This window comes from Alosa sapidissima, chromosome 12, assembly GCF_018492685.1.
Source record: "Alosa sapidissima isolate fAloSap1 chromosome 12, fAloSap1.pri, whole genome shotgun sequence".
Taxonomy (NCBI): Eukaryota; Metazoa; Chordata; class Actinopteri; order Clupeiformes; family Clupeidae; genus Alosa; species Alosa sapidissima.
In genome coordinates, this window is record NC_055968.1 from 7,601,947 (window position 1) to 7,629,267 (window position 27,321).

A 27,321-nucleotide genomic window follows, 5' to 3' on the forward strand; every position below is an offset into this window, starting at 1 on the left:
AATTTCTCACTGGATGGCAAGCACCTCAAATTATGCACTTTTCAGTAAATACTGGATGAAGATATTTAAGCAGGTTTACTTTCCTTTTTTCATATTACCCACATAACAAATTAACAGGAAAACACCTAAGATGTATACCAACACCTAATATGTTGTGGTTTAGTAATAGATTACTACAATATAGGCCTACAATAAAGTATTCTGGTCAAACAGTTCCTATCGCGGGTAATCTGCAGTACCCAGAAGTTCGCATCATATTGCGGTTGACTTTGTAGTTCTTTAGAGCCCTATTTCTACTAGCCCTGCTGTCTGTACCACATCCATTACGGACACTATCATCACGATTACCACTGCAACCTCCAAGCTATGTTGGGCAGAGGGTCGAAACAAGCATGGTATGCTTAGTGGACACCGTTGTATACACGCACCTCCATTCACAGACGCACCGTGACTATCACTGTCATAGACGATCGATCATAATCTCCAAAAGGATATTCTCCTTCAGAATTAGAATAGGTGAATAACATAGCTTACCTAAGACTTCATCGCACGTGAACGTTTTTCAACATTTGGTGTAGGCCTATTTCTGCAACACTATGGCCTGCATCGCTTCCGCGTCATTACATATGCACGTCTTTGTGTTTCTCGCGTGTAATACAAGTATTTCCTGAAAACTTTGCGCAGCGATTTTGGGTTTGAATCAAGCTATGGATGTCTTGCACATAGTGGAGCAGAGTAGGCCTAGAAATGAGATTTGTCACCGTACCTGGATCTATCGTCTATTTTAATCAGTATCGTTTTGTCGCAATTAATAGCCTCAAGGGCCGGATTACATTATTATTTTGTCATACGTCGCGGGCCGGAATTGGGCAGGACGCGGGCCGGGTGTTTGAGACCCCTGCTTTAGATGCACCCCCCCTGATGCGCACGTCGTATAACTGATTGCACGTGTACAATTGCACGCTTCAGGGTGTGCACGTGGATGCGGTGTACGAGTACATTCTATTCCATCCAGGCCTACATAAATCTGTGCATCCAATGACTTTTCCAGAAACAGAGGGGCACAGACCTCGCATGTCATGCCTAGTAAAATATATCAGAGTTGACACGTGTGTCCCAAGTTCCTCATCCTGAAAAATGTTATGGCTGTCGTCATAGTGTTGTGACTATACGCTATGTCAAACGTTAAACTTTGTCTCGACAGATTTATGCGACTGATTTTATGTTCCAGTGCTTTGGTGAATGTCATCATCTCCGTCATGCCTAACAAATGCGTTATTGTCAACGGCATGGCTGGAGGATGATTGTGCCTGTTTCACAATGACTTCGAAATATAGCAGGAGTTTTGAACGTCTAGGCAGTTTACAGCCGCAGTCAAAGTAATAGCTTTATTATTCACTCCTGCGAAAAGTCAAAAGGGCTTCTTGTTGACACTGTTGCCACAACTGTGAGCTAAACAACAATGTTGTTTAATTTCTCCCGAGCCAGCAGCTGAGGATGGAGCTGGAAAGCATTACTGAGACAGTCACCAGAGAATCAGAGGCAGTTCAGTGGAGAGGGGGTGGGGGGGCGAAAAGATGAGGGACATAAGGCATAACCAGCCCCAGCCCCCCCCATGGAACCAATCTAAGTCCGAGTTCTCAGCTGGATAGAGAACACCATGTTCTACCTTAGAACCAGCCCTGATCCTATCAGAACCCCAGGGCATCTCAGGAGCTAAGTGGAACCAGACTTCCTCTGGGTCCCAGGGCCATAAAAGTCAGAAATAGAAAAAAAGGGCCAAACCACCACGAGGAGTGAGAGGCAGAAAAGGAGAATGCACCTCAGATACACTCAGAGGTCCAACGACTTCCCCTCACCCGTTCTCTTTCCCCTTTTTACAAGAGTTTTCCATTCTTTGCAAAACAAACATGTCGGCCAAGAAACCCCTGGAAGCTGGGACAGTCGGCATGTTCCCCTGTACCAGACTCAAGAGAGATAAACGAAAACAATAAAAAAAAAAACACTCTTTTATCAGTCTCTTATCTCAACTTGGTTCTCTCTTCTCTCCTCCACGCACGCACACACACACACACACACACACACACACACACACACACAGACACAGACACAGACACAGACACACACAACTGGGCTGAGCACGAGGCCCCAGAGCTGCTGACTAGGCACAGCATCACCTAGTGAAGCTGTCACCACCTACAGGGATCCATCCCCTCCCCAACGGCCCCGTCACCTCCACCTCCGCCTTACAGCAGAGGGAAGAAAGGGGGCAAAAAAGATGGGGGGGGGGGGCATCAGTGGGAGAGTGCAGATGGGACGTGTCCAAATACAACGCTGCTTTTCTTACCCTGTCTGCTTTCACGTTGTTCTGCTTCACACACACACACACACACACCAGTTGGTCATTATTACTAGTCAACTCAGCAGACCCAATCTCCCCGCAGACATCCCGACGTCAAGACCTAGGCAGCAGCAGTGGCCGTTACGACGTGTTTTATAGACTTCTGAAAATAAAACCGACAATATTGAAATGCAGCACCATTTCTGTCCAAATACAAAAAAAAAAAGTTCATTAAAGGCACTTCAAACTCGGGCAAGAAACCTAATCGATCTCGAGCGTCATTTAAAAACACTCCAAAATAACTTGAAAGCCCACACTCTTCAAGAGCTGCCAAATGAATACAAAAAACGAGCTCTGATACGATGACATTTTCATCCAAACGAGCCAGATGACTGCTTTTTCCATGCTCGCCCGCTCCCGGAGGCAGCCTGCGCGTTACATGCGGACGTCACGGCGTGTACACTCGTGCCTGTAAAACGAGGCCGTGAGTGGCAGGGCAGGAGCATGAGCGCATGCTGTTTGGATGCGATGCTCGGAAAAAGCGGGTACGACTCGGAGCCAAGCAGCCGTAAGTCATTCCTAATGACTGTTTTTCATGTGAAGCCTTTTTAATGGGCTTTTAATGCATCAGATGCAGGTAGCCGGGGCACTGGGAATCATATGAGCCAGGGGTACGCTATGCGTATGTGTCAAATAAGGGAAGGCAGAAATTCATTGGAGAAAGGGCGGTGGTGTTCTGAACAGAAAGATCTGAGTCAAATGTGCATGAAGGTTGAAAGTTCAGGAGCGGAGGCTGTTGAAATTTAGAGTCAATAAGGTAAGATGTCATGGCCAGGGTACTTAGGACATACTAGCTTCTGATGATACGAAAGTGAAAGTGTGAAAGATATCTGCTGGATGACTTGGCGCTATGGCACAGTATGACACACTTGTAATATCAGGGGACAGCGCTACTCTCTGCGGGCATGCACATGGGGGCTCACGGACATGCCCCCAGAGTCTAGCGCTATAGCTGCCTGGCTATTTTAGCTGTTGAAACTAGCAACTCGAGCTAGGTAATACCGAGCCCTTTCTTTTTTTTCGTACCGACAGTACTCCGTGGCCTTAAGAAACGGAGATCTATGTGAAAAGTCGCTGGATTTCTCCTTTAAGTGGTTGTCTTCTTCAATTAAATGACAGGAGATAGAAGTAAAATATACTGATCAACGGCTATGACACACAGACTTGCGATCATTGTGAAAAACATTTGCAATACCACTGCCAGATTTTCGATGGTTATGCTTAGTTTTAAGTTCAGTCCAAAAAAACAAAAAACTGGCAGCCAACACAGCAATGTCACAAACACAACATCAATCAGATAGAAAGCAAGAACATTCGCTTTTTTGTTTGTGTCTTTTTTACTTTTCTTTTCACATTTTTTTCACATTTATGCCATTGAAATCCCTTTCCATCAAAGAGGGGTGTAGTAACGAGAGATCTTCGAACAGGCTCAGTTCCACTGAGAGAATGGATGGAGTTTTAATGGCTTTATGAGTCCTCAATGCTCACTGAGTCAGTAGAGCGCATTCATGTGCATTCACAAGTCCGAGTTCTGGTGGAGAACCGGTCCTGCGGCTTCTTCTATGCTCGCGGGTCAATACATATGTGCATTCACAAGTCCGAGTTCTGATTGAGAACCGGTCCTGTGGCTTCTTCTATGCTCACGAGTCAATACATATGTGCATTCACAAGTCCGAGTTCTGATTGAGAACCGGTCCTGTGGCTTCTTCTATGCTCGCGGGTCAATACATATGTGCATTCACAAGTCCGAGTTCTGATTGAGAACCGGTCCTGTGGCTTCTTCTATGCTCGCGGGTCATTGCAGGACTCATGTTATCAGTGTTGGACCTCCATGAGGGAGCTGTGAGCAGGACCTACATTTGATCCCTCGTGCAGTCTCTCCTGCCCTGATCCAGTCTTCCTTTTCTACTCTGTTTTTTCCATTAGTGATGTGAATGAAGCAAGGCAGACACACACACACACACACACACACACACACACACACACACACACACACACACACACACACACACGGGTTACGTTCAGAACAGTCAGAAACATCACAGGGCTGTAAGAACACTCTCTGCCAGGGTAAATTCTTTCTCTCTCTCTCTCTCTCTCTCTCTTTCCATCCAACTCTCTCTCTCTCTTTTCAATATCCTTCCATGCTTCTCATAACGATGAACTCATAAGATAGCCATTCAGATCTGCATCTCCAACAGATTTCTCCCGAGTGCGGAAACAGAGTGCGGCTCTTGACAGCAGCATGGCTAATCAGAACAGTAAATCTCTATTAGCAGACACTGCTAAATCACACTGGCTGCCTCTCCTCCACTCCTCTTCCTCCCCGGTCCTCCACTCCACGCATAGCCCTTGCTTTTCCATTCATTCCAAATATCATCTTTCTCTCTTTTTCCTCCCCACAGTCTCTCTCCATCTCTTTCTCTCTTTCCACCACACATTTCTTCCTCTGTCCATCTCTGACTTTTTTTGTCTCCCTCTGTGTGTCTTTCGTTTGCCAAAGTGAAGGGCTAGAATGCTACATTAGGTTTCAGTCAGCCTTATAAATCACACAGAGAGACCAGATCTCTGGCCCAACATGTCAGAGGTGCAAAAGAACATAGTGGACATGTCTGTGTTGAGCAATCTCTCAGGAAAGAGAGTGCCTGTGTGTGTGTGTGTGAGTGTGTGTGGGTATGTGTGCCTGTGTGTGTGTGTGTGTGTGTGTGTGTGTGTGTGTGTGTGTGTGTGTGTGTGTGAAAATAAGAATGGTGAAAGAGAGCTAGAGAGCAAAACAGATAGATAGATAAATAACTCACTGCTGTCAGGGCATGTACCACAGTCGTTTAAGTTATCTGTTATTAAGCCATCCCTCAAAAAACCCTAACGGCCTGGCCAACTATAGGCCTATATCTAATCTCCCTTTTCTGTCGAAAATACTAGAAAAAATAGTGTCCAAACAAATTAGTGCCTTTTTACATATGAATAAAATCGAAGAATTATATCAGTCTGGTTTCAGAGCTCACCACAGTACTGAATCAGCCTTAGTTAAAGTTTTTAATGACCTCCTCATTGCTGCCGATAATGGACATATATCAATTTTAGTCCTCCTGGACCTCAGTGCTGCCTTCGACACCATAGACCATGACATACTACTTCACAGGCTTGAACATTTGATAGGCATTAAAGACTCAGCACTCGCTTGGTTTAGATCATACCTTTCTAACCGCAGACAATTTGTACAAGTCCACAATAAACCGTCTATCCAGACTATAGTAAAATATGGGGTGCCTCAAGGCTCAGTACAAGGGCCCCTGTTATTTTCTCTCTATATGCTTCCCCTAGGCTCTGAAATTAGGAAACATGGCATTAAATTTCATTCTTATGCAGACGATACACAACTATACCTCTCCGTAAAACCTGACGAATTAATTCCGTTAGCCAAACTTGACACATGTATAAGAGATATAAAGACATGGATGACAAATAATTTCCTGCTTTTGAACTCCGATAAAACAGAAGTCATGGTTGTAGGTCCTAAAAAGATGAGGGACATCCTATCCTCATCACAGGCTACATTTACTGATCTTTGACTATCCTTATCCACAAGTGTTAAAAATTTAAAAGTTACAATTGACCAAGACCTATCACTAAGTAATCACATAAAACAAATTACCAAAAATTCATTCTATCACTTAAGGAACATTTCAAAGATAAGGAAGTCCTTATTATACAGACGCTGAAAAATTAATCCATGCTTTTGTAACCTCAAGGATTGATTATTGTAACGCTTTGTATGCTGGCTGCAATAACACCTGTCTAAAGAGCTTACAGCTTATACAAAATGCAACTGCTCGCACACTCACTAGAACTAAAAAATATGAACATGGCCCGTACAGCCCCATCACCTGCCTATGACAACTCTGCCCGGATTCTGGCCTGTCTGCTGACCCACCACTGGCCCCATCACAACTTTCTTTCCTGGACAATTCCGACGCCGGACTATTGCACTTTCTCTCACTAAATCATGATTATGCTTTATCATACCGGACACGTAATCATCCCACCTTCTGTAACCTTCACCTCAGGTGCTTTAAACACCATGTCCTTCTCTCCACACCTGACTGTCATATGCATTTGTCATTGTTTATAGACCTTACTATCCGTATTGACCCTAGGCAGATGGGTCAGGCCCTTGAGTCGCGGTATTGCTCGAGGTTTCTTCCTATATGCATCTCCAATTCTAGGGAGTTTTTCCTCGCCCCTGTTACCCATGGGCCTTCCTTCCTTCCTTCTTTCTTTCTTTTCTTTTCTCCCTCTTTTCTTTTTCTCTGATTGCCTACATTCTGTAAAGCGCCATGATACATGTGTAATGTTTTGGTGCTATATAAGCACAATAAATTAAATTAAATAAAGAGAGAGAGAGAGAGAAAGAGAGCGAGAGAGCGAATTAGATAGATAGCTAGATAGATAGATAAAGAGAGAGAAAGAGAGAGAGAAAGAGAGAAAGAGAGAGAAAGAGAGACTCTGGACTCGGAAGGGAAAAACAAGTCAAGTGAGGGGGAAAAAGAACGCGTGTCTGTGGGATGATGTACCATATGGCAGAATAGTGGTGCGTGAGTTCCTGACTTGAGTAATTCTGCTCTTAAATATGTCTGAATGAGAAAGCGGTCTGCCACTCACACGTCTGCACTCAAGTTACCCCAAGAACCAGACACCAGACAGCATGTGCTTCTGTCTGCCTGTTTGTGTGTATATATGTGTGTGAGAGTGAGTGTGTGAGAGAAAGACGGAGAAAGAGAGAGTGCAAGTGTGTGAATCTGAATGAGTGTACACCTGCACTCCTGCCCAGTGACTCGGTTGCTGCGGTTTAACCGACGACTTTACAAGCGAAACCCCACAGAACCATAAGCGCTGTTTACTCTCGCCTGAAGACCTGGCTGCTTTAGCAGCACAACCAGAGCCCCGGCGCCCGACAGTGCCGAGGCCGTCCAACGGTGAGAGCGATGTCTCTTTCGAGTGTGCGCGAGACTAGGGAGTGTGTTTGCACACGCTCGCTACATTCCGGTGATCAAAGGCCCGCGCGGATCAGAGTCCTGATCAGAGTCTTCAGGGCACCCGGCGGGCGCCAATCCCAGAGGATCACTCACATCTCATCAAGACAGTGGAGGTAACATAATAAGGCCTGATCAAACTGCACTAGCACTTCAAAGTGTTGTCTGCCTGCCTGCTAACTAGCGCGCCGCTGTGGATCTGTGGCAGTGGGACCAGGAAAGCTGCACTGCTTGAAGATGAAGAGCCGGTGATGGAGCGCATCGCAACACATTTTCAACCCTTGTGGAAGGAATGTCTGTTTATTTAACTCTGCATCATGAAATATTGACGCCATAGTTAACTTTTGTTTTGTGCACATGGCCTATACTCACATTCATGGACCATAAGGCATCATTTCCATATTAAAGCAACACAATACAGTTATTTTACCTTAAAAAAGGTAAAATAAAAGTTCTTTTACCTTCTTTAAGTTTTTACTTTAAGTTATTTTACCTTAAAAGTAACCGCTTCAAACTCAATCTGATGCTTCACTGACTTATAATACTGAGAATGAAGTCTCTGACATTGCCAATGCGCACCACAAACACTTGATATTGCACCGGGTAACGTTGATCGGGTAAGATCATAACCCCTTTAGTGAGTTTTGGACTAACTGGGGACCGGCTTAGTGCTAAGTGGCGTTGAATATTGACACCAAGGGGCACAGATAGCAATTCTTCCATCGTGTTGATTCAAGGGATTATTCCTGGATGAACGATACATGTTAGTTATCAGTTCCTTATAGCTGCAAGCATCAGTGTCGGCTTAAGAGTAATTGGGCGTTTTTTTTTTTAAATCAGCCACACACACACAGACACACATACACACACACACACACACACACACACACACACACACCCATCTCCGAGTAGCTGAGGTCACAGCGCCCCCTGCTGAGAACTGAGCAGAACTACCAGATACAAACTGGACTGCCAGCCTGCCCTGTCCCTCTGCGCTGAGGAGTGCTGGGTGTCTTACCTCCGGCTGGATGGCCCTGAAGACTGGCGCGTCCATGAGGGTGATTTGGCTCTGTGAACACACAGCACACACAGACCTCAGAGGCAGCTTCCACACACCAGTTATTTGGAATTACATGGTAACACACACACGTTAGTCAAAGCCAAAAGTTAAAAGTCAAATTTATTTATATAGCACATTATCATACATAATGGTCATTCATAGTCCAGGGTCAGTTGGAGTGTGTCCAGTGTGTATGGGTTCGTACGTCAGTCACTGGGACAGTTATCCAGTACTCCTCTCTATACCTGGGTGTTGCTGTCTGACTCAGTAATTGCTTATGCATCTACTCTATGAGGATTCAATGAGCCGTCTGTGTGAACAAACTCAGGTTTCACGGATTGAAGAACGGCACGCATCTGTGCATGCGTGAATGGCTTTACCTCTCTGAATGTGAAGAGTGCGTGTGTGTGCGTGCGTGCGTGCGTGCGTGCGTGCGTGCGTGCATGTGCCTGTGTGTGTGTGAGAGAGACACCATGAGACAGACAGAGGTCTTTGAATAATAGAAAGGGCTGTCTCAGCTCAGCTGCCCTGTTCTCTTTGGAGAGGAATATGGGTTACTGGGTGGAACATAAATAAGTTACAGGTAGTCTCAGAGCCATGGCAACCCACACGCAGGCCCTCATGGACGGGGAGGAAGAGAGCAGAGCAACCCTAAAGATGCAGGACTCCTTGGAGCCAAAAAAGAGGGAAACCTGACATCTAGTGGTGAAAACTAAGCATTATAATTCCTTGTTATTTATTTGTGTGTGTGTGTGTGTGTGTGTGTGTTTGTTTGTGTTCATTTATGAACCTGCCAGTGTAAACACATAAGGACGTGTAGCAAAGAAGTCCTAGAAATCTTGACTCCACATTAAGACACACCAGGCTAGTGTAGAATAGGAAAGAGAAGCTAAGAACTGCTTCTTCCCAGCTCATGTATCTAGATCTAGCCCCGCCAGCGGGAGGAAATGAGAAGTGTGGAAGTAAGTCATCAGCCGATAAGGAGGCATCAGATTTGGCAGATTTACTCTAAGTGCGCACTATCAATCAAATATGTGTTTTATGCAATTTGACAGCGTACCTTTCCTCTCCTACGCATGGAAACTTGTCAGCGTGGCTTTTAGACAGAGGTTTCAAATAACTGCGCACAGCGTACGGTTTGATGAGGCCCCTTTTTTCCAATATGTTTAATTTAAATGGCACAGGAAATTAGCGCCTGCATGACTTCCTGCCAAAAGCCATAAATTATAGCTGAGCAACAGTCTGACCCATTTTGCCTCTCCCCTCCTCTTCTCTCTCTGTCCATCTCTCTGTTTCTCTTGGCTGCACTTCCTGTACTTCTCGGGGGGGGGGGGGGGTGCTCAGAATTGTACACCGTCTTCCAGTCACACAGGAAAAGTAGAACACTGACTTGAAGTAGATCACACACACAAACACATACACAAGCCCAAGACAAAACCGTAGAAGAGAGAAAAAAACAATTCAACACAACAAAGCACACATATTCAAACACACCCTCAATCACAGAAATGCACACACACACACACACACAAAGGAAAGATTTGGCTCTTACTGCATATTCCTCGGGAGTGACCTTCAGCACATCAAAGACGACGGCGTCAAAGCTCTTCTTCAGCTCCGAGGATCCCTGGTCACTCAGGGACTCCGAGCTGCTGCTCTTCTGCACGAGGGAGCCAGACAGACACCAAGAGCAGGATGAGAGAGATGGAAGGAGGGATGGAAGGGGCGAGAGAGGGATGAAGAGAGCAGAGAGAAATAAAGAAAAAAAGAAAGTGTCAGACGACAGTGCAGCACAGACTTTAGTCCATCTGACCGCATCGGAGAAGGCAATGACCGCAGGAGACTGAGGTCTGCTGTCTAAACTCTGTCTAAACTAGCTAACCTCTCTGTGCTGGAAATCACCCCGTTAACATTCACAATGCAATTTGAACATATTAAGACATAGCCACCGAGTGGATAATGGGGGATTGAGTTTTATTAGCCTTACTGCATACAGTAAAGGCAGCTCTTGGGCACGTCTAAGGGCCGAGCAAAACACAAACACAAACACCACCAAGACACATATTGAGTTAAGAATTTACCTCAGACGCCGTGACTGCAGAGGCGGAGACATTTGATTGGCCATTGGGGACATCCATCATTCCCAAACCATCCGTCTCTAGCGAAGGAGTCTCTTCATGATTCTAACAGGGATCAGCTTTGCCTGCCAGGCACTCTGCAAAGACACACACACAGAGTGAGTGTGTGAAGCCAGTATGACGCCTAAGACAGAGTGGAATTTCCAGGACAAACAATGGATTACAAATGCACACACACACACACACACACACACACACACACACACACACACACACACACACACACACACACACACACACACACACACACACACACACACACGACTGGACAGAGGACAGATCAGAGACAAGACAGCACCATTCTTGTTTGTGATCCACCATCTTCAGATTAGTGTCACCGCCAGGGAAGCCAAGACACACGTTTAAGTGTATTCACACAAAAGTCACATCAGTCACCACACACCCACACACCCACACCCACAGCTGATTTGGCTACAGACCATAGACCAGAAGGAGCTCAGCAGTTTAAGCTTGTATACTGGCAAGAAATGCATGTTTGTGTGTGTTTGTGTGTGTGTGTGTGTGTGTGTGTGTGTGTGTGTAATTTCATGGAGCATTTGCTTTCCCTAAATAAAGTCAGGTAAGGGTTACCTGGGGTCACAACCACAACCTGTAACTGTGTGTGGCTTGGCCTAGGTTGATGTAAAAGCAGAGTGAAACGAGATACGCCAGCTTGTTTGCGCGCTAATTATCAAGAATTATGATCTATACAGTATGCTACACAGAAAACAAACAAATTAAACACCTATCACTGAGCAAGTCAAAATATTTTGCTAGGTCCACTTTCAGATTTGTTGCAAATAACTACATTTGGCCTTGGAAAGGTCTGCGCTCCCTGAGAACGTCATGTCTAACCATCATCGACACATGGAAAATATAATGCTAAATGAAATAACTCGTGAACAAGCAATAACTTTCCAAGACAATCAGATTAGTAGGCCTACTTAGGCTCATGACGTAACAGGGCGTTCTTTTTGGCTAGACCGTCCCATTTAAAAAAACGTTGGTCCAGCCAGGTCCGGTCTATGCGGTCACAGAAGACCAGTGCTAGGTAGCACGAATGCTCCGAAGCATCTGCCCCCTGAAATGAGACACGCCCATAGTGTGTCTCTGTCTCTCCCCATCTCACACACACGCGAAAAGGAGTATGTCTGAGTTTGAAAGTGTCTGTGTATGTCTGTGTTTTGGAAGTGAACTTCTGGGGACAGGTGTGTCTAAGCCCTTATGTCTCTGTGTCTGTGAGAGCGTGTGTGTCTAATAGTAAACAGGTGTTCGTTCGACTCCGTGGGGCTTTAAGTGTCAGCCGTTCTGTAATTCTAATTAAACCCTCTCACTCACGTACACACCTAATAAATCCAGAATTGTATCATTCCTCATATAGCATTTGAGCAGCATGCATACAAATAAGTCCCCTCTCAACACCAGGCCCAAGCTCACACACGCACGCGCACACACACACACACACTGAGGGAAGATTTGCCTCTTATTACATATTCCTCGCACACACACACACACACACACACACTTCCCTTTCTCACAGGTGAGAAGCAGCCACTGCTGTCCCCCAAGCGCCCATCTACCTGTGTGTCAGATGAGCATCGTGACGTAGCATGTGCTAGACTCTGCTCTCCTCCGAAATACTGCTCACGGTATCGCCACGCCAGACGTCTCTCAATACCTAAGGAGGGAGAGAGAGAGGGAGAGAGAGAGAGAGGGAGAGAGGGAGGGAGGGAGAGAGAGAGAGAGGGAGGGAGAGAGGGAGAGAGGGAGGGAGGGAGAGAGAGAGAGAGAGAGAGAGAGAGAGAGAGAAAGCAGGAGAGAAAGAAAGAGAGAGAGAGAGAATCATGATTAGACGTTCAATATACAGAATTCGAACCCAGCTTCTCTCCCAGCTAACAAATAAGCACATCACAGAATTACACAACAGAATGGGCCTCATTCACCAACATCTTTCCATCTTTCTAAGAATTTTCTTAAAAGAATCTACTTAAGAGTTATCGTAAGACCTCCTTAAGAACAAAGGTGTTCTTAAACCTCAGAATCAGTTGCAGTTTCATTCTTATCTGAATCTCTTTTTTTCCCCATTTTGACAGGGCGTGCCAATTGTTAATTAGCATCTAAATCCCCATAAAATGTGCACACAAATTGAGACTGAGGCATACCATATATTATAATTGCTAATTGAGCAAGTCAATTTTATCACCGTAGGCCTATAGGACACATGCTGTGAAGTGAAAGCACTGCTGCAGGAATTAAACAGTAAATTCGTTATATAGTCGTTATATTTAGTAGTTAGTATAAAAAGTGAGTGTTATTGGTTGTGTTTATTTGTTTTAAAATACCTTAATGCTTTGTAAAATAGTGTAATATATTTTATCATTATAAATAATTATAATTATTATATGTATTATAATTCTATTACATTTTACACCTGCAGAAATGATGAAAATGCAATAACCCTTTATTTTGCACTAACAAGTCAGTTCTCAAAAGAGTGCTCGAGTTTTCGTAGATTCTGTTCTTACCTAATAACAAGACAACATTGAATGCCAGAATCTTAATCGTAAAAACTGCTTAAGTGGGTTTTAAGAACATATTTCTTCGCAAGAACGGTTGGTGAATGAGTCCCAATGACCGCAAGACATCACAGAATTATCTGACAGAGAAATGGTTAAAAAGAAGTCAGATGACCAACCTAAATGAATCAAAGCTACCACTTACTGCTTACTCCAACTCAGTGGTCATTTACACCAAGAGAAGCAATCATTGTGCATGTTTCAATGGCATCTCAGGCCCAACAAAAGACATTTGCCACGTTCTTCCTTTTTCAGAAGAAAACACACAGACACATCCATTCAGAAACGCTGCAAACGCTGACCAATGTCCACCACAAGGGGGAGTCAGACCTTTGCAAACATTCTTACCAGCTGTGGGCAGAGAGCTAAATGGACAATTGCAAAACTGTCTGTTCTTTCATAATGATCCAGGACCTGTTTTCATATTAGGTATTAAGTGGTTAAGCTTTGCACCAGCATAGGAGTGACAGATCCACAATCAGCTGTTTGAAACCATGGGGAGAAAAATGTAACTAGAGAGGATTGATTACAGCTACTGCCAGTGTTACAAAGGAGCACTTGTATGTGAGGGAGCATTTGTGAGCATGTGGTGTGTACGTGTGTGTGTAGGGGGGGGGGGCTTGAGGAAGACAGACAGAATGGGAGACCGCATGAGTGTATGGGTACAAATGTGAAAAAGAATGGACTGAGATGATTGTGTGTGTGTGTGTGCACAGGCATGCATGTGTATTTGAGACAATAAAAATAATAACAAACGAGTTTTAATAAGTGTTTTTCTTTCATAAATGTGACTAAGCCAGAGGACCATAAAAAGACAGAGAGGAGAGAGAGAGAGAGAATATGAGTGTGTGACTTGAGAGTGAGGGGAGATGAGAGCCAGCACGTGCGTAAGAGGGGGGAAAAGGTTTCTGATGTGACCCTGCACAGGACTCACGCAGTTTAAAGCCAGGGTCACATGAGAGTCACTTTGGAGAGGGCAGCGCGGCCTACAGGGCAACACTTGGCCTTCTGGGAATTCACAACCGCGACTGATTTAGGACTGAGAGAGGGGGAGAGAGAGAGAGAGAGATAAAGAAAGAGAGAGAGAGATAAAGAAAGAGAGAGAGAGAGAGAGAGAGAGAGAGAGAGAGAGAGAGAGAGAGAGAGAGAGAGGAGAGAGAGAGAGAGAGAGAGAGACCACTGTAGCCATAAAAAGGCCTCAAATCCTTGTTGAAAACAACATGCTCTGCAGTATATCAAAAGAAGATGTTGACCCAACTGTCCCAGCCCCACACTGGGTGATGACAGAGGAGAGGTTTGTGAGCAGAATAAGGACGGTGTCTGCTCACTCTCAATGTGGCTCACTTCTGCTCACTCTCAATGTGGCTCACTGACACTCATTCAAAACTCAACAATTAAGCCTACAGACTACACAGTTGGTAGACTGACCAATTTCATTAGCACCAATTTCCATCTGCAGTTGGAGCTCTTCCAGAGGGTGAAAACAGTAGCAGGAGACTTGAGGAAGTGGCATACTCCTCCATGCACATAACGTGCGGTCACATATGTTGGGAGGCACGCAACACCCCCCCCCCACACACACACACACACACACACACGCCACGTTGGTGACGCAATTCTCGTCACGTGCCGCACGCGTGGGACACAGAGGCAGGGCTATATTCGGGCCCTTGAAGTCTACATCTCCTAATGCCAAATGTCTTAGTTACCGAGGCACCAGGCAAAAACTAGAGATGCACCGATATGGAATTTTAGGGCCGATAACGATAACCGATATTTATTGGTTTGTTGTGGCTGATACCGATACGATAACCGATAATATTACTCTTGAAAAAAAATCGTGAAAAGTGATTTGGGGAAGCATAATTTTAATAAGCATAATTTTATTGCAGTAATTTTACCTACCACCAAATGATGGACAGAACTCATAATAGTCCTCAATAGTACAGCAGTCAACATAACAGTAGCCTAGCCCTACAGTATGTGTGGCTCCTTTAAGTGAACCTGACGTCAGTGAATTGCGAGTGAGTGGCTAGAGAGTATGAATCGTTTTCATTTAGGACTAAACACTCAAACGGCTCAGATGGGAATAAGCTACAGTATAGCGACCAAATCAGAGTTTGTGAGGGAAACTTTTAGGGTTTAGGGGTTTAGTTTCAGTTAGGAGGGTTTAGTTTCAACTGCGGGTAACTGAATAAAGCTGCAACTCCTTAGACTGTATCTTATGTCCGTCTACTCTGTTGCGCACAACCTGCTGCAGCAGAAATGAAAGGGGTTATAGCCCCGAAGGTTTTAATAACTTATGATGACCTGTCTGGAACTGAAGCAGGAATGGTTAGCATATTTCTAGGTAATAATACAAAACCCAAGCTAAAGTAATGCAAATATAATACTAAAACACAACTTAAAACTAGGCCTACTTATGTACTCGTCCCACTAACGAGTTTGTTTATTTGTTTCCACGACCAGCGCGGTAAAGTGCAAACACATCAGCACAAGACGACTCTAGATAGGGCTGAGCTCCGCTCTGGTAAGGTTAAATGGCGGATCATTCACGAGAGGATTCTGAGATGCACAGATTCCCAAATGAACGCATATCCACAGATTTTGTTAGAGCGGTGAAATACATTCACACCGCTGACATTATATTGAGGAAAAAGTATAGCCAACCAAGCTCAAGTAGCTCAGTGTAGTCAGACGGACCTTACGTAGGCTTAAATTAGGACTTTAAAAAATATCGGCGCAAATTATCGGCCAGAATTCTGTTATTATATATTATATAATATTTAAATTTTTTCACTTATCGGCCAATAATATATCGGCCGCCGATATATCGTGCATCCCTAGGAAAAACCAGGAACTCCGAGCCGAACCTGTCCTCACAGTGAGGCTTCTGATGCCGGTTATGTGTGGACGTTTGAGTGGATTACAGCGGGTCAAGTACTTTTCACCTTTGTGTTTCTGCGCAACCTCACACACACTGGAACAGCGGATGCAGCGACCAGCAAGCCACGCAGTGGGCCTGCCCCTCCCAGCGTGACAATGTAGGCCCTCCAGTTCAGCGCTTCACAATCGCTCGCAGTCTGGTTTCCATGGGATTGCCATGGTGATGAGAGCGTTTGAGCACTCTTCCAAAACAACTCAACAAAAAACAACAAAGAAACAGAATAAAATAAGTGAAAAAGAGATGAGAGAAATCCAGCCGTCCTGCTGGTAGAGACAGCAAATGGTGCTGGAGACAACGACTGCATATGAAGACGGAAGATGGAGATTTTCAGCTGAAATGTGCGGTGTGACGATGGGCAATTCTGTGCCGGCGAACCGCTGGGCGATGTGACGCGAGCACTCTAACGGCGCAACTTGAGGGTGAATGAGGCACTTCTGGACCACTTCACCAGCTTATGGGGAAGAGAACAGAATCTATGTTTGAGTGTCAGGGAGAGCGGGATGGCAAGATACGAGGCCACACACACACACACACACAGCTATGGGGGAAGGTTTCCCAGTCGAGCTGCTCTCTGGTTTCCTGCCCTCCTGTCCACAGGGATCAGGCTGCATGTCTCTTCCCACAATCCTCGGAGGCGGTGAGTTTACCGAGAGCGCCAAGCACACAGGCCTAATGACAGGGGGTGACCGCTCTGTTTGTCCTTCTCACAAACACCCCCCGTGAGAACGCTTCAGGCTGGGACAAGACGCCATGACTTCTCCATGTAACGGTCACATCTGACATAAGTGGACCTCTTTTCATTTTTAATAATGGCTTCTCTTTTTACCCTTTTTTATTATCCATCTATGCATCAGTTCATCCTCTGTTGTTCAGGGGTCCTCTGGGTGATGTTTTCTTACTGTGCTCTCTATACAGAGATTGCATAATCTGCTATGTATGTTTCTGTGTGTGTGTGTGTGTGTGTGTGTGTGTTAATATTAGCAGTGGCAGTGTTTTCTTCCACTTATTCTACTCAGAGGAATGCTCTCCTTGTGGGGCCTGTGTGTGTGTGAGAGTGTGAGTGAAATGCTGCCTGGAGTGTGTTCTGTCCATACAAGTGAGAAAAACGTACATGTCAGTTGTTTGCCAGCTGAGCAACATTGACTAACTTCCATGTGTGTGTTCTACCTATGTGTGTGTGTTTGCTTTTAAATTAATTTATGTTTGTGTCTACGTTAGAGTGCAAATGTGTGAAGGTTTGTGTTCGTTTGAGAGAGAAGGTAAGCTGGAGTGAAAAGGAGAGTGAGAGGGAAAAGGAAGAGAGAATGTGTGAGAAAGAAAGAATGAAAATGAGAGAGAGCAGGAGAATGTGTGAGAGAAAGAGAATGTGAGAAAGAGAATGAGAGGAGAGAATGAGAGAGAAAGAGAATGTGTGAGAGAATGAGAGAGGGAGAGAGAAGAGAAAAAGAGAGATAGAGGGTGCTGGCAGGCAGGTGGTGATAAATGAAGACGAAGGCCATTGAGTGCAGGTGGGTGGACAGATGAAGGGATGGATGGATGGATGATGAAGGAGGAGGAAGATGAGGAAGAGGAGGAGGAAGTCTCCTGTTGGGACCTGTTGCAGAGGAAGTGAAACTAAAATAATGACTAAGCCTAAAGGGATGCAGGCCTCTCTCTCTCTCTCCTCTCCTCTCTATCATGCATTTCTTTCAGCCTCTTCTCTTTTTCTTTCTTTCTTTCTCTTTCTCTCCTACTCATGCTTTGGAGCTTTTTCCATGGTGTGTTCTTAAAAGATTGTGTGCAATCCACGAAACACAACTACTTTTCAAAATAAATATCAAGTCAGTGTGTAGACCATGTGTGTGCACATGTCGACATACTAAAATGACTGTGTGTGTGTGTGTGTCTTTCCTGGGTGTTACACAATGGACGGGCCAGGCAGTGTGTGAGCGATGTGTTTACAGACGGCTGTTGTACGCCTTGCTCTGCACACGGCCACATGTTCCTCTTTCTCCTGCACGGGGCCCCCTGTGCTCTTGTCATCCCTGCCGTTCACTCATCCTTCATCTCTCCCTTTCTCTTTCTCTGCCACCTCTCATCCCTCACTCCCTCTCTCTCTCTCTCTTGCTCGCTCTCTCTCCCTGGCGGCCAGCGCAGCAAGCTGTCTGTCCACTATGAGTGTCCCCCGGGGGACAAAGGCGGACAGCCGATGAGGGACAGACGCAGAAATGGAAAAAATGAGGTCACCCGCTTCTCCTCTCTTATGTGGGAGTGTGAGCGTTTGAGGGAGAGAGGAGTGAGCGAGTGAGCGAGTGAGTGAGTGAGACAGAGAGAGACAGAGAGAGTTTTGTGAGAGTTTTGGATGAAAGGAGGAAGGGTGGAGGAGAGGGAGGAAAAAAAGAAAGAAAGAAATGGAGAGGGTTCTGTATGTGTCAGACAGACTCTGTAACTGACAACACGGCTCTATTTCAGGCACAGACAAGGTAGTGTGTGAGAATGAAGAGGGAGAGAAGACGAGATTGAAACATGGAGAGAGAGAGAGAGAGAGAGAGAGAGAGAGGGAGGGAGGGGGAGAGAGAGAGAGAGAGAGAGAGAGAGAGAGAGAGAGAGAGAGAGAGAGAAGACGAGATTGAAACATGGAGAGAGAGAGAGAGAGAGAGAGAGAGAGAGAGAGAGGGAGGGAGGGGGAGAGAGAGAGAGAGAGAGAGAGAGAGAGAGAGAGAGAGAGAGAGAGAGAGAGAGAGAGAGAGAGAGAGAGAGAGAGAGAGAGAGAGAGAGATGGGGGGGACAGAGAGAGCAAGATAGAGAGATGAGGGGTGATAACACCTTCTCTAAGACTGTACAATCTCCACAGAAACAGAAGGCTGAGATAGCAGCCAAAGAGACAGAGACAGATAGAGAGAGAAGGGAGGAGGAGAGGAGAACAGGAAGGGAGGAGGAGAGACGGGGAGGAGAGAGAAGGGATGAGGAGGGAAGGAGGAGAGGAGGGGAAGTGCCATCCCTGTTTAAATGGTGCCAGACAGACACTGGGCAGCACAGCGGGCATCTCGTCCGGTCACAGATGGCCAGTAGATAGCCTCGCATGTGTAGTGATGGCACTGAATCCGCTTCTAGTAAAGGGCACGAGTCAATGCCAGAGCTGGGATTCTTCTATTCCTCTACTGCCACCACTGCCCAGGCCGATGCCCACGCCCACCCGTCTGGCACTGCCGTATCACCGTCAGGTGACCCGCTGCCTCCTTGAAGGACGGACAGTCATAATGGGAGTCACAGGCTTGTGTCGCGCCAGATGACAAACAGCGGCCGTCCGCGTGGCCTCTTGAACGAGGTGGGCCAATTACAGCTCCCGCTCCAGGCCAGACTCGATAAGGAGCCGAATCGCACGCCTCCGACGTCAACAAGCAGGGCATCATTAAAACGCCATTGCTGTTGTTCGTCACCACTGCTGGGAGACCGTGTGTCTGTGTGTGTAGGTGGGTCAAGCAAGGACATGCAAACAATCCTGCTCTGTTAACAGAGGGTAGTGATTGTGCACACACACACACACACACACGCCAAGTGTATCATAATCTCAAGCACTGGTTTATTTAGAGACTTAACACTTGTCCTCATTACACAGCACTCCTGCTCACCACTGTGTACTAAAGCAGGTTTTCACATTACACACACACACACACACACACACATTCACTCTGTAGGTACACTAATGAATTATACCACCATAGGATCTATGTACTTGAACCTAGTGGCAGCACTAATCCTAGTTATACACAAAGGCGCTTCAGTGTGTGTGTGTGTGTGTGTTGAATGCATCCTGTGGTGCAGCAGCAGCTGTGATGCAGGTTAAGGCTTGGCAATAGCAGGTCTGCAAGTCGCCTCTGTACAGCGCAGACCAGAGCTTTGTGGGGGAAGTGTGAAGTGGGCCGCAGTGCAACAGGAACAGGGTCTCAGCAGCTCTCTGTGTGTGTGTGTGTGTGTGCGCTTCAGGTTAGTATCAGCGGAGCGCTGTGATCGAAATGCTGGACAGAGCATTAAGAGAGGGGTGTGCGATCAGTGTGATGACCATCACAGGTCAATTAGGCTAATGGCTGTTGTTTTTTTGTTTGTTTTTTAGGTGGGTGGTGTGTGGCCTTTAAAGAGAGTAATCCTACATGAATGGAAGTATATGGGTCACTGAAGCGTCAACTTTGCATCCGTGCACCACATTTGCAACTTTGTATGTGTACGCAAATACACACACACACACACACACACACACACACACACACACACACACACACACCTCAAAGCCCATGCTTAACATGCACAAGACATCTGCTCTGCCCAATATTATGCCACTAATCATTCACAGTAGTTTGAACATGTTAACACAAAACACACATATTGTATTCTCAAACACACCAGGGTGCCTGCATCAGCAGGCTGGACTGCAATGGTAAGCAGGTCGATAAATGCTCTATTCTCACACTCTCACACACACACAGCTCGATACATGTAGTCACACGGCAGGTTAAAGTGAATTGGATCCCATGGGGGGCCAATGTGCATTTGGCTGTGCGAAAGTAAGTGTGTGTGTGTGTGTGTGTGTGTGTGTGTGTGTGTGTGTGTAAATCTTGTGGAGGACATTGGGGGACTTAGGGACAAAGAATGTGTATGGACTTCCCCAGGAGGGGAATTCATCAGCATAATCATCTCTCCCTTGGCAGCGGAAGGCAGACACTCACACAGACAACAGACACATGCACACACACACACACACACACACACACACACACACACACACACACACACACACACACACACTCACTCACAGACACACGGTCACTCCCTCATCCTCCCTTTTCTTCATTTCCATTGGTCTTTACAAAGGAAATGAAGAACAGGAGAGACCTGCCTCATCAACTGACCGGAGAGCAGAACACTGACCATAATTCCACTTGGCTGAGAGAAGAGACAGAAAAGCAGACCTCGGAGAGGGGCGGGGCTGACAGCTCAGTAGCTTTATCTTGTGACATGAAAGCAATGTCATGTCAGCCACAACAGTGCTTCGGAGGGAAACATCGATCTGTGAGGAGCTCTTTAATATGACACTGCGATCGCTGGCCTGTGGGGCTCGTCAAGCGCAGTTTAGTTGGACACACACACACACACACAGAACACACCATTAAGACATGTCAGATCTGCTAGCACTCAATTTCACGTTATGCCCAAATACCACTTTTAACGTATTAGAAAGGATTAGGCGAGATTACGTAGTAATTAATGTGTGTGTGTGCGCAGCACTCATGGGTCAGATTGTGTAAACGGGCATGTCTGAGACCGTGGTTGGGTTTATGAATGGGGTTGGGTGCACGTGTTAGTGTGTGAAGGCATGAATGAGTAAAAGTGTCATCGCTTAATTGTGTTTGTATATCCAGAATGTGTGCGTGCGTGCGTGCGTGTGTGCGTGCGTGCTCAAGATATGTCTGGCTGCATGTAGAGTGTGGAATTATGTCTGGATCATGTGTATGTGTGTGTGTGTGTGTGTGTGTGTGTGTGTGTGTGTAATGCTGCATATGGAGGTGCTCTCCAGGTTGCCAGAGTAACTCTGAGTGTACGTGTGTGCGTATGTGTGTGCGTATGTGTGTGCGTGTGCGTGTGTGCGTGTTACCAGGAAGCGTGGACCCATGCTGCAATATATAAACAGGATCTGAGCGGGGCCTTGAGTCTGTCCAGACTGCTTTCATTGCTTTGGAGCTCATATAAAACCCCTCATATCAGAGCCTGCTAGCCTGAAACCCACTCTTCCTCCTCCTCATATCAGAGCCTGCTAGCCTGAAACCCACTCTTCCTCCTCTTCAGTTCCCAATACTGCAGATCACACCACTGAGACAAAACACAGTTCCCCGACTCACACGCTCACTCTGTCTCACTCTCCCTCACGCTTATTCGTTGTCTATGTGCACTGACCACACACACACACACACACACACACACACACACACACAAATACACAAATACTTGGCTGCCGACTTCACGTTGCCTGGCGACAGTAGGCCATTTTGCTTTCAGAAGAAGCAAGATAATGGGGGTGGGGTGGGGGGGGAGATGGAAGATAGGAGGCTTGGATGGAGTCTCATTCCGGCACGGTTAGTTCCAAGGACGACACAGGAAATGCAGCCTCCCCTCCGCAGGCTACTGGAGAGTCCGAGGGGTGGTGGTGGTGGTGGGGGGGCGAGGGGAGTGTACACTTCTCCCCTGATGCTCATTTCCTTACTAACCCCCCCCCCCCCCCTTCAGGTTCATGGCCGGGGCAGGGCCCGACAGGACGGGTGCTGGAGCTTTAGAGTAAGAGCCCCAGATTGAGGGCTTGGAACTGGGCTTGAGGAGAGCAGCAGAGCATGAGGTGGACCCAGGTCAAACCGAGGTCAGCACACAACACCAGCAAAGTTAAGGGCTGGAGAGTTCAAGAGTCAAGGGTCACATCGTAACTCCAACACTTTGTGCATGAGAAACGTGCCATATAAATCAACACTTACTCCTACATATCACTGCTGGGGAGAGAGGTAGGACATTAGCACTGGGTAATGGGGCTAAATATGGCCTTTCAGGTGTCATTTAAGTGCTCCGGCTGAGGAGCGGCTGTTGCCTATGAGGGGCACTGTGCAGGGGCGGGGTGGAGGGGCTTCTCAGTGGAGCCTCCGTATCGGAAGGTGAGGGGAGGGGAGGTCCTCAGCCGCCTGTTCAGATGGAGAACTGATGACCAGAGAGCGACAGACAGAAGTGTATGTGAGTGTGAGAGAGAGAGAGAGTGTGTGTGAGAGAGGAAAAAAAGAGAGAGAGAGAGAGAGAGAGAGAGAGAGAGAGAGAGAGAGAGAGAGAGAGAGAGAGAGAGAGAGAGAGAGAGAGAGAGAGAGAGAGAGAGAGAGAGAGAGAGAGAGATTGTGAGATGAGGCGAGAGGGCGCGAGAGCGAGAGCTGGCTATAAAAAGCCAAGGTCACAGCACACCAGGCTGCCAGGGACTGATTAGGAGCAGAGGAATTTGACAAATGGAGCAGAGAGCACGCGGAAGAGCAGAGAGCACGCTGCAGGTGGGTGTGCTGCTGTCCTTTAGTGAGAAGACAAACACATACACCAGGCACACATCTTAGTATACTTTTACATGCGCTTTAGCCAATGTGCACACACACACACAGGTTTTTGAGTGTCCATCCATATGTGTGTGCCTCAGTGTGTGTGTGTGTGTGTGTGTGTGTGTGTGTGTGTACACGTTAACCTCGCGCCCCTCCCCTCCGCTCCGCTCCTCTAGCGAGTGTCTGAGCTCCACCTGTGCGGACTGCTGATGAACCTGGCAGCACACACCTGCCACCACCATGCCACAACCACCTGCTAATGACAGAGGAGAGAGAGAGAGAGAGAGAGAGGAAAATAAAGAAAGAGAGAGAGTGAGGGAGGGAGAGAGCAAGAGAGGGGAAAATAAAGAGAGAGAGAGAGAGAGAGAAAGAGGGAGGGGAAAATAAAGAAAGAGAGAGAGTGTGTGTGAGTGAGTGAGAGAGAGAGAGAAAGGTATCAGCGGGGCGGTCTGAAGCAGGAGACAGGGACAGCAGCTGGGCTGAACAGCACGGTCCTCGGCCGCCATGCCACACTACACACTACGCTTCACTATATTAGAACCTTGGGAGAATGGACCTGCTTGCTTGGGAAAAATGGCTTTAAGATGGACTCTGTGCAATTACTGAGGGAAAACAAACCGACTTGAGCGACTGAAGGCTTTAAAGAGATGGAGGACGCTGGAGCGGGGAGGAGAGGAGAGGAGAGGAGAGGAGAGGAGAGGAGAGGAGAGGAGGAGAGAGGGAGGAGAGAGGGAGGAGAAATAGATGGTGGGGCAGAGAGACGGGGACAGAGGAGGAAAGGAAAAGGAAAACACTTCAGAAAGTGTCAGACAGGAGGAGAGTGAGAATGAAAAAAGCATGTGAAAGGAGACTCGTTAAAGAGAGAGAGAGAGAGAGAGAGTAGAGGAGGCAGGCTGGCAGGTCAGTTGGCAGTTGGCATGGCTGGCAGGAGTGATGGCGCTGCACACTGCGGGCAGCAGGCTGCTGGGCCACGCGGACAGCTCAGCACTGATTTAGGGGCCTCTGGGGAGTCGCCTGCCTGCCTGCTGCCTGGCCTCAGCCCAGAGCTCCAGTCTCCATCACCAGCGCCTTCCCCTCCCCTCCCCTCCCCTCCCCTCCTCTCCTCTCCCCTCCCTCCCCAGCCCCATGCATCTCACTCCTTTTCTTTCCCCCATTGGGCTCACCCCAGACCATCCCCACTGCCTTCTCCCCTCTCCTCAATCTCCTCACCATCGTCTTTCTTAACCTCACCCCACACTACCCCCATGGTCCCCTCTCCTCAATGGCCTCGTCCTCCTCCTCTCCTCTTTCGCCTCCTCCTCTATTCTCCTAAATCGTCTCCTTCTCTCCTCTCCACAATTGTCCCCCTTCTCTCCTCTCCACAATTGTCTCCCTTCCTCAATCGCCACCTACTCTCCTTTCCTCAATCACCTCCTTCTCTCTTCTCCTCTCCACAATTGTCTCCTTCTCTCCTCTCCTTTTCTCAATGGTGTCCTCCTCCTCTGCCCTCCTCAATCTCCTTCTCATCTGTCCACTCCATCTCCACCACTATACTCTCCTCAAGCATCTCCTCCTCCACTCCCGCTCCTAAATCATCTGCATACCCCCCCCCCCTTCTTCTGCTTCATCTCCTTCAGTCTCCTTCCACTAAACAAATGTTCTTGTTTTTCTTTCTAGGCTGGGACTGTTTACGCAGACGATGAGTGCCATGCCCCCCACTCCCTAGACCCATTCCCATAAAGTCAAGACAGCCAGCCATGAGGAAACGCGACAGGAAAGAGGGGGGGTGGATGGGTCAACAACACATCACTGAGGTGATGACTGCTGTGGTGGTCACTTAACAGCAATAAGGAAGAGGATTTCGGTCATAATAACCAGAACAGCGGCTGTACACACACACGCACATACACTTTCTCTCCGCTTTGGCTCACTGAAAGGAAACAGGCGAGATGGTTATCGCTTCCGCTACAGTGCTTTTTTTTCTAGCGCCGCTACGTACTCGAACGTGAACAGCCCAGTAGACAGATCTATGGCAAGATCTAGGAGTTCATACAGACTCCACAGATAACAGCATCGTGATTACAAATCATACTTCAAAACGTCAACACAGACACGCATGCATACACAGAGTTGTTTTGAAGCTTCACAGAATCAACCAAAATGGGGCAGAAGTGAATGGTTTTCCGTCTTACGTTGGATGGAGCTTTGTTCTTCAATCTGTGTCAAGACTCCTTTACATATACTGTATATCCTGACCTACACAAAGACCGGAGGAAACCACATGACCCAGGTTTCATGACTCTGGACAAACAACAACAAAACAGGAAGTATCGATCAGACACAAGACACAGTGGCTATGACCACACCTCATCTCACTCATATGCTTGATTCAGTCAGCCAAGGGCTGCCCTCAAGTGGACTGATATTTGAATAGGCTATAACTCTGTAGAGAACTATCCGGAAACCAACGCCTCATGAGGGGGGCCATTGATTGAAGATTGCCTTTTTGACTGAAAAAAAGCAGAGTGAAAACTGACTTGTGCTCTCAGCAAGCTGTGTGGGTGGGTTTTTGGAACAGAAAGCTAGCCTCTGCTGGAGGATTTAAAGCGTAACTCCGGAGTAAAAACAACCTAGGGTTTATTTACGGTAGTTAACAACAAACTTTTGATTGAGAGCTCAATTATGTTAATTAGTGTTAGTTTTGAGCAAGACCATTTGTTGCATTATGCCTGAATGGGCTTATAGTGAAGGCTAAAGGGGAGCTAGCACGTCAAAAAACAAATGCTATTTTATACCACTGCTCAAAATATAATCAGACTTCTGTGGTAGTGTGGTGAGGGTCCCTACAAACAAACCGAAGTATTGTAAACTTTGAAAGTGTACAGAGAGGTTATAACAAGACCTGTATCTAGAAGGAAGATAATGAAGCAAAATGCCTGGCTTCGTGTTCTGGTAGCATCAAATCAGTGGGCATGTTCGATCTGGCAGCGCTGCACAGATAAGGCATGTTTGTATTGTAAGATTTGGGAGGTCTTGTTATAACCTCTCCGGAGTTACCATGCAACCCCAGGATAGGGCATTCTTTTAAAATGAGATGACATGAGGCAATGGAGAGGTTAAAGGTCATCTTATGCAATAGCAACAGATGGGTCATCGGCATTTTGGGAGGATCACTGCCACACACACACACAGTTGTGGGGCAGTCACCCTGTAACCTTCCAAAAAGCCATTGATTAGAAGCCAGATTGGTGATCAGTGTTATTGACTGGAGTGAAACTGGTCAATCTGTTAACCCTTCTGGTCATTGTAAGTGCCACACACACATATTATATATTGTTGTTTTTTTTTTCAGCAGAGTCTAGGCTATCCAGATCTGCCATAATTTCATGTATTAGTACTAGCATTGATTTTATTTTTATTTTTAAAGATTATAAAAGTATTATAAAAATTCTTATACTTTGACATGTATCTCACCACAGCAAGCTCATAGCTCTACATGCATTTCATGTGTGTGTAGAGCAGACTATCCTGAATTGGGCAATATAATTGCCATGTTGGAGGGATACTCTGGGGCTGAGCAATTTACAGAAATATGTGGTGTGTGATTTCCGAAAAGAAATGCCATTTTTTTATTTAGTGATGAAAAATGACCTTTCTGCGCTCCATATCTGTGACACGAACTGATCTGACCTGACATGACCAGAGTTTGCGTTTTAGCCTGAGTGCGCCTATATGGTGTATGCACTCATAATGATTCTCAACTTTTTACCGCATTGCCATGAACAAAAGTAAAGGCAACAAAGGTTGAATTGGATGCCATTCAGGAATTTGCTGGATCTCAAAACCGGATGTGTGTGTTTTTTGACGCACTTTGCGTCAATCGGGTTCTAAGGGTTAATGGGTTCATGGCAGGACAGGCTGAGATTGTCCTGACAGACAAATGAAGCTGCTGACAAATTAACAGCTGGTTCAACATCAGCTGCGCTCACGAGCCAACAGCCCTGACCAATAAAGTGACACGCCTCAGACCACAACAGCTGAAGCAACCTAAGGAGCCTCCAGTCCTACTCCATGTTATGGCCTAGCATCTTCAGGA

General features: G+C 46.6%; 1 protein-coding gene across 1 annotated transcript in view; it reads right to left on the minus strand.

The window, feature by feature from the left end:
• Window positions 1-17,430, minus strand: part of ralgps2 (Ral GEF with PH domain and SH3 binding motif 2) — an 87,981-nt gene extending 70,551 nt beyond the window's left edge. The window contains 5 exon segments of the mRNA XM_042057330.1: window positions 8,453-8,503; window positions 10,047-10,154; window positions 10,576-10,709; window positions 12,213-12,310; window positions 16,160-17,430. Of these exon segments, the coding sequence (XP_041913264.1) occupies window positions 8,453-8,503; window positions 10,047-10,154; window positions 10,576-10,635 (219 nt within the window). The 5' untranslated portion in view covers window positions 10,636-10,709; window positions 12,213-12,310; window positions 16,160-17,430.
• Between the last annotated feature and the right edge of the window lie 9,891 nt (window positions 17,431-27,321).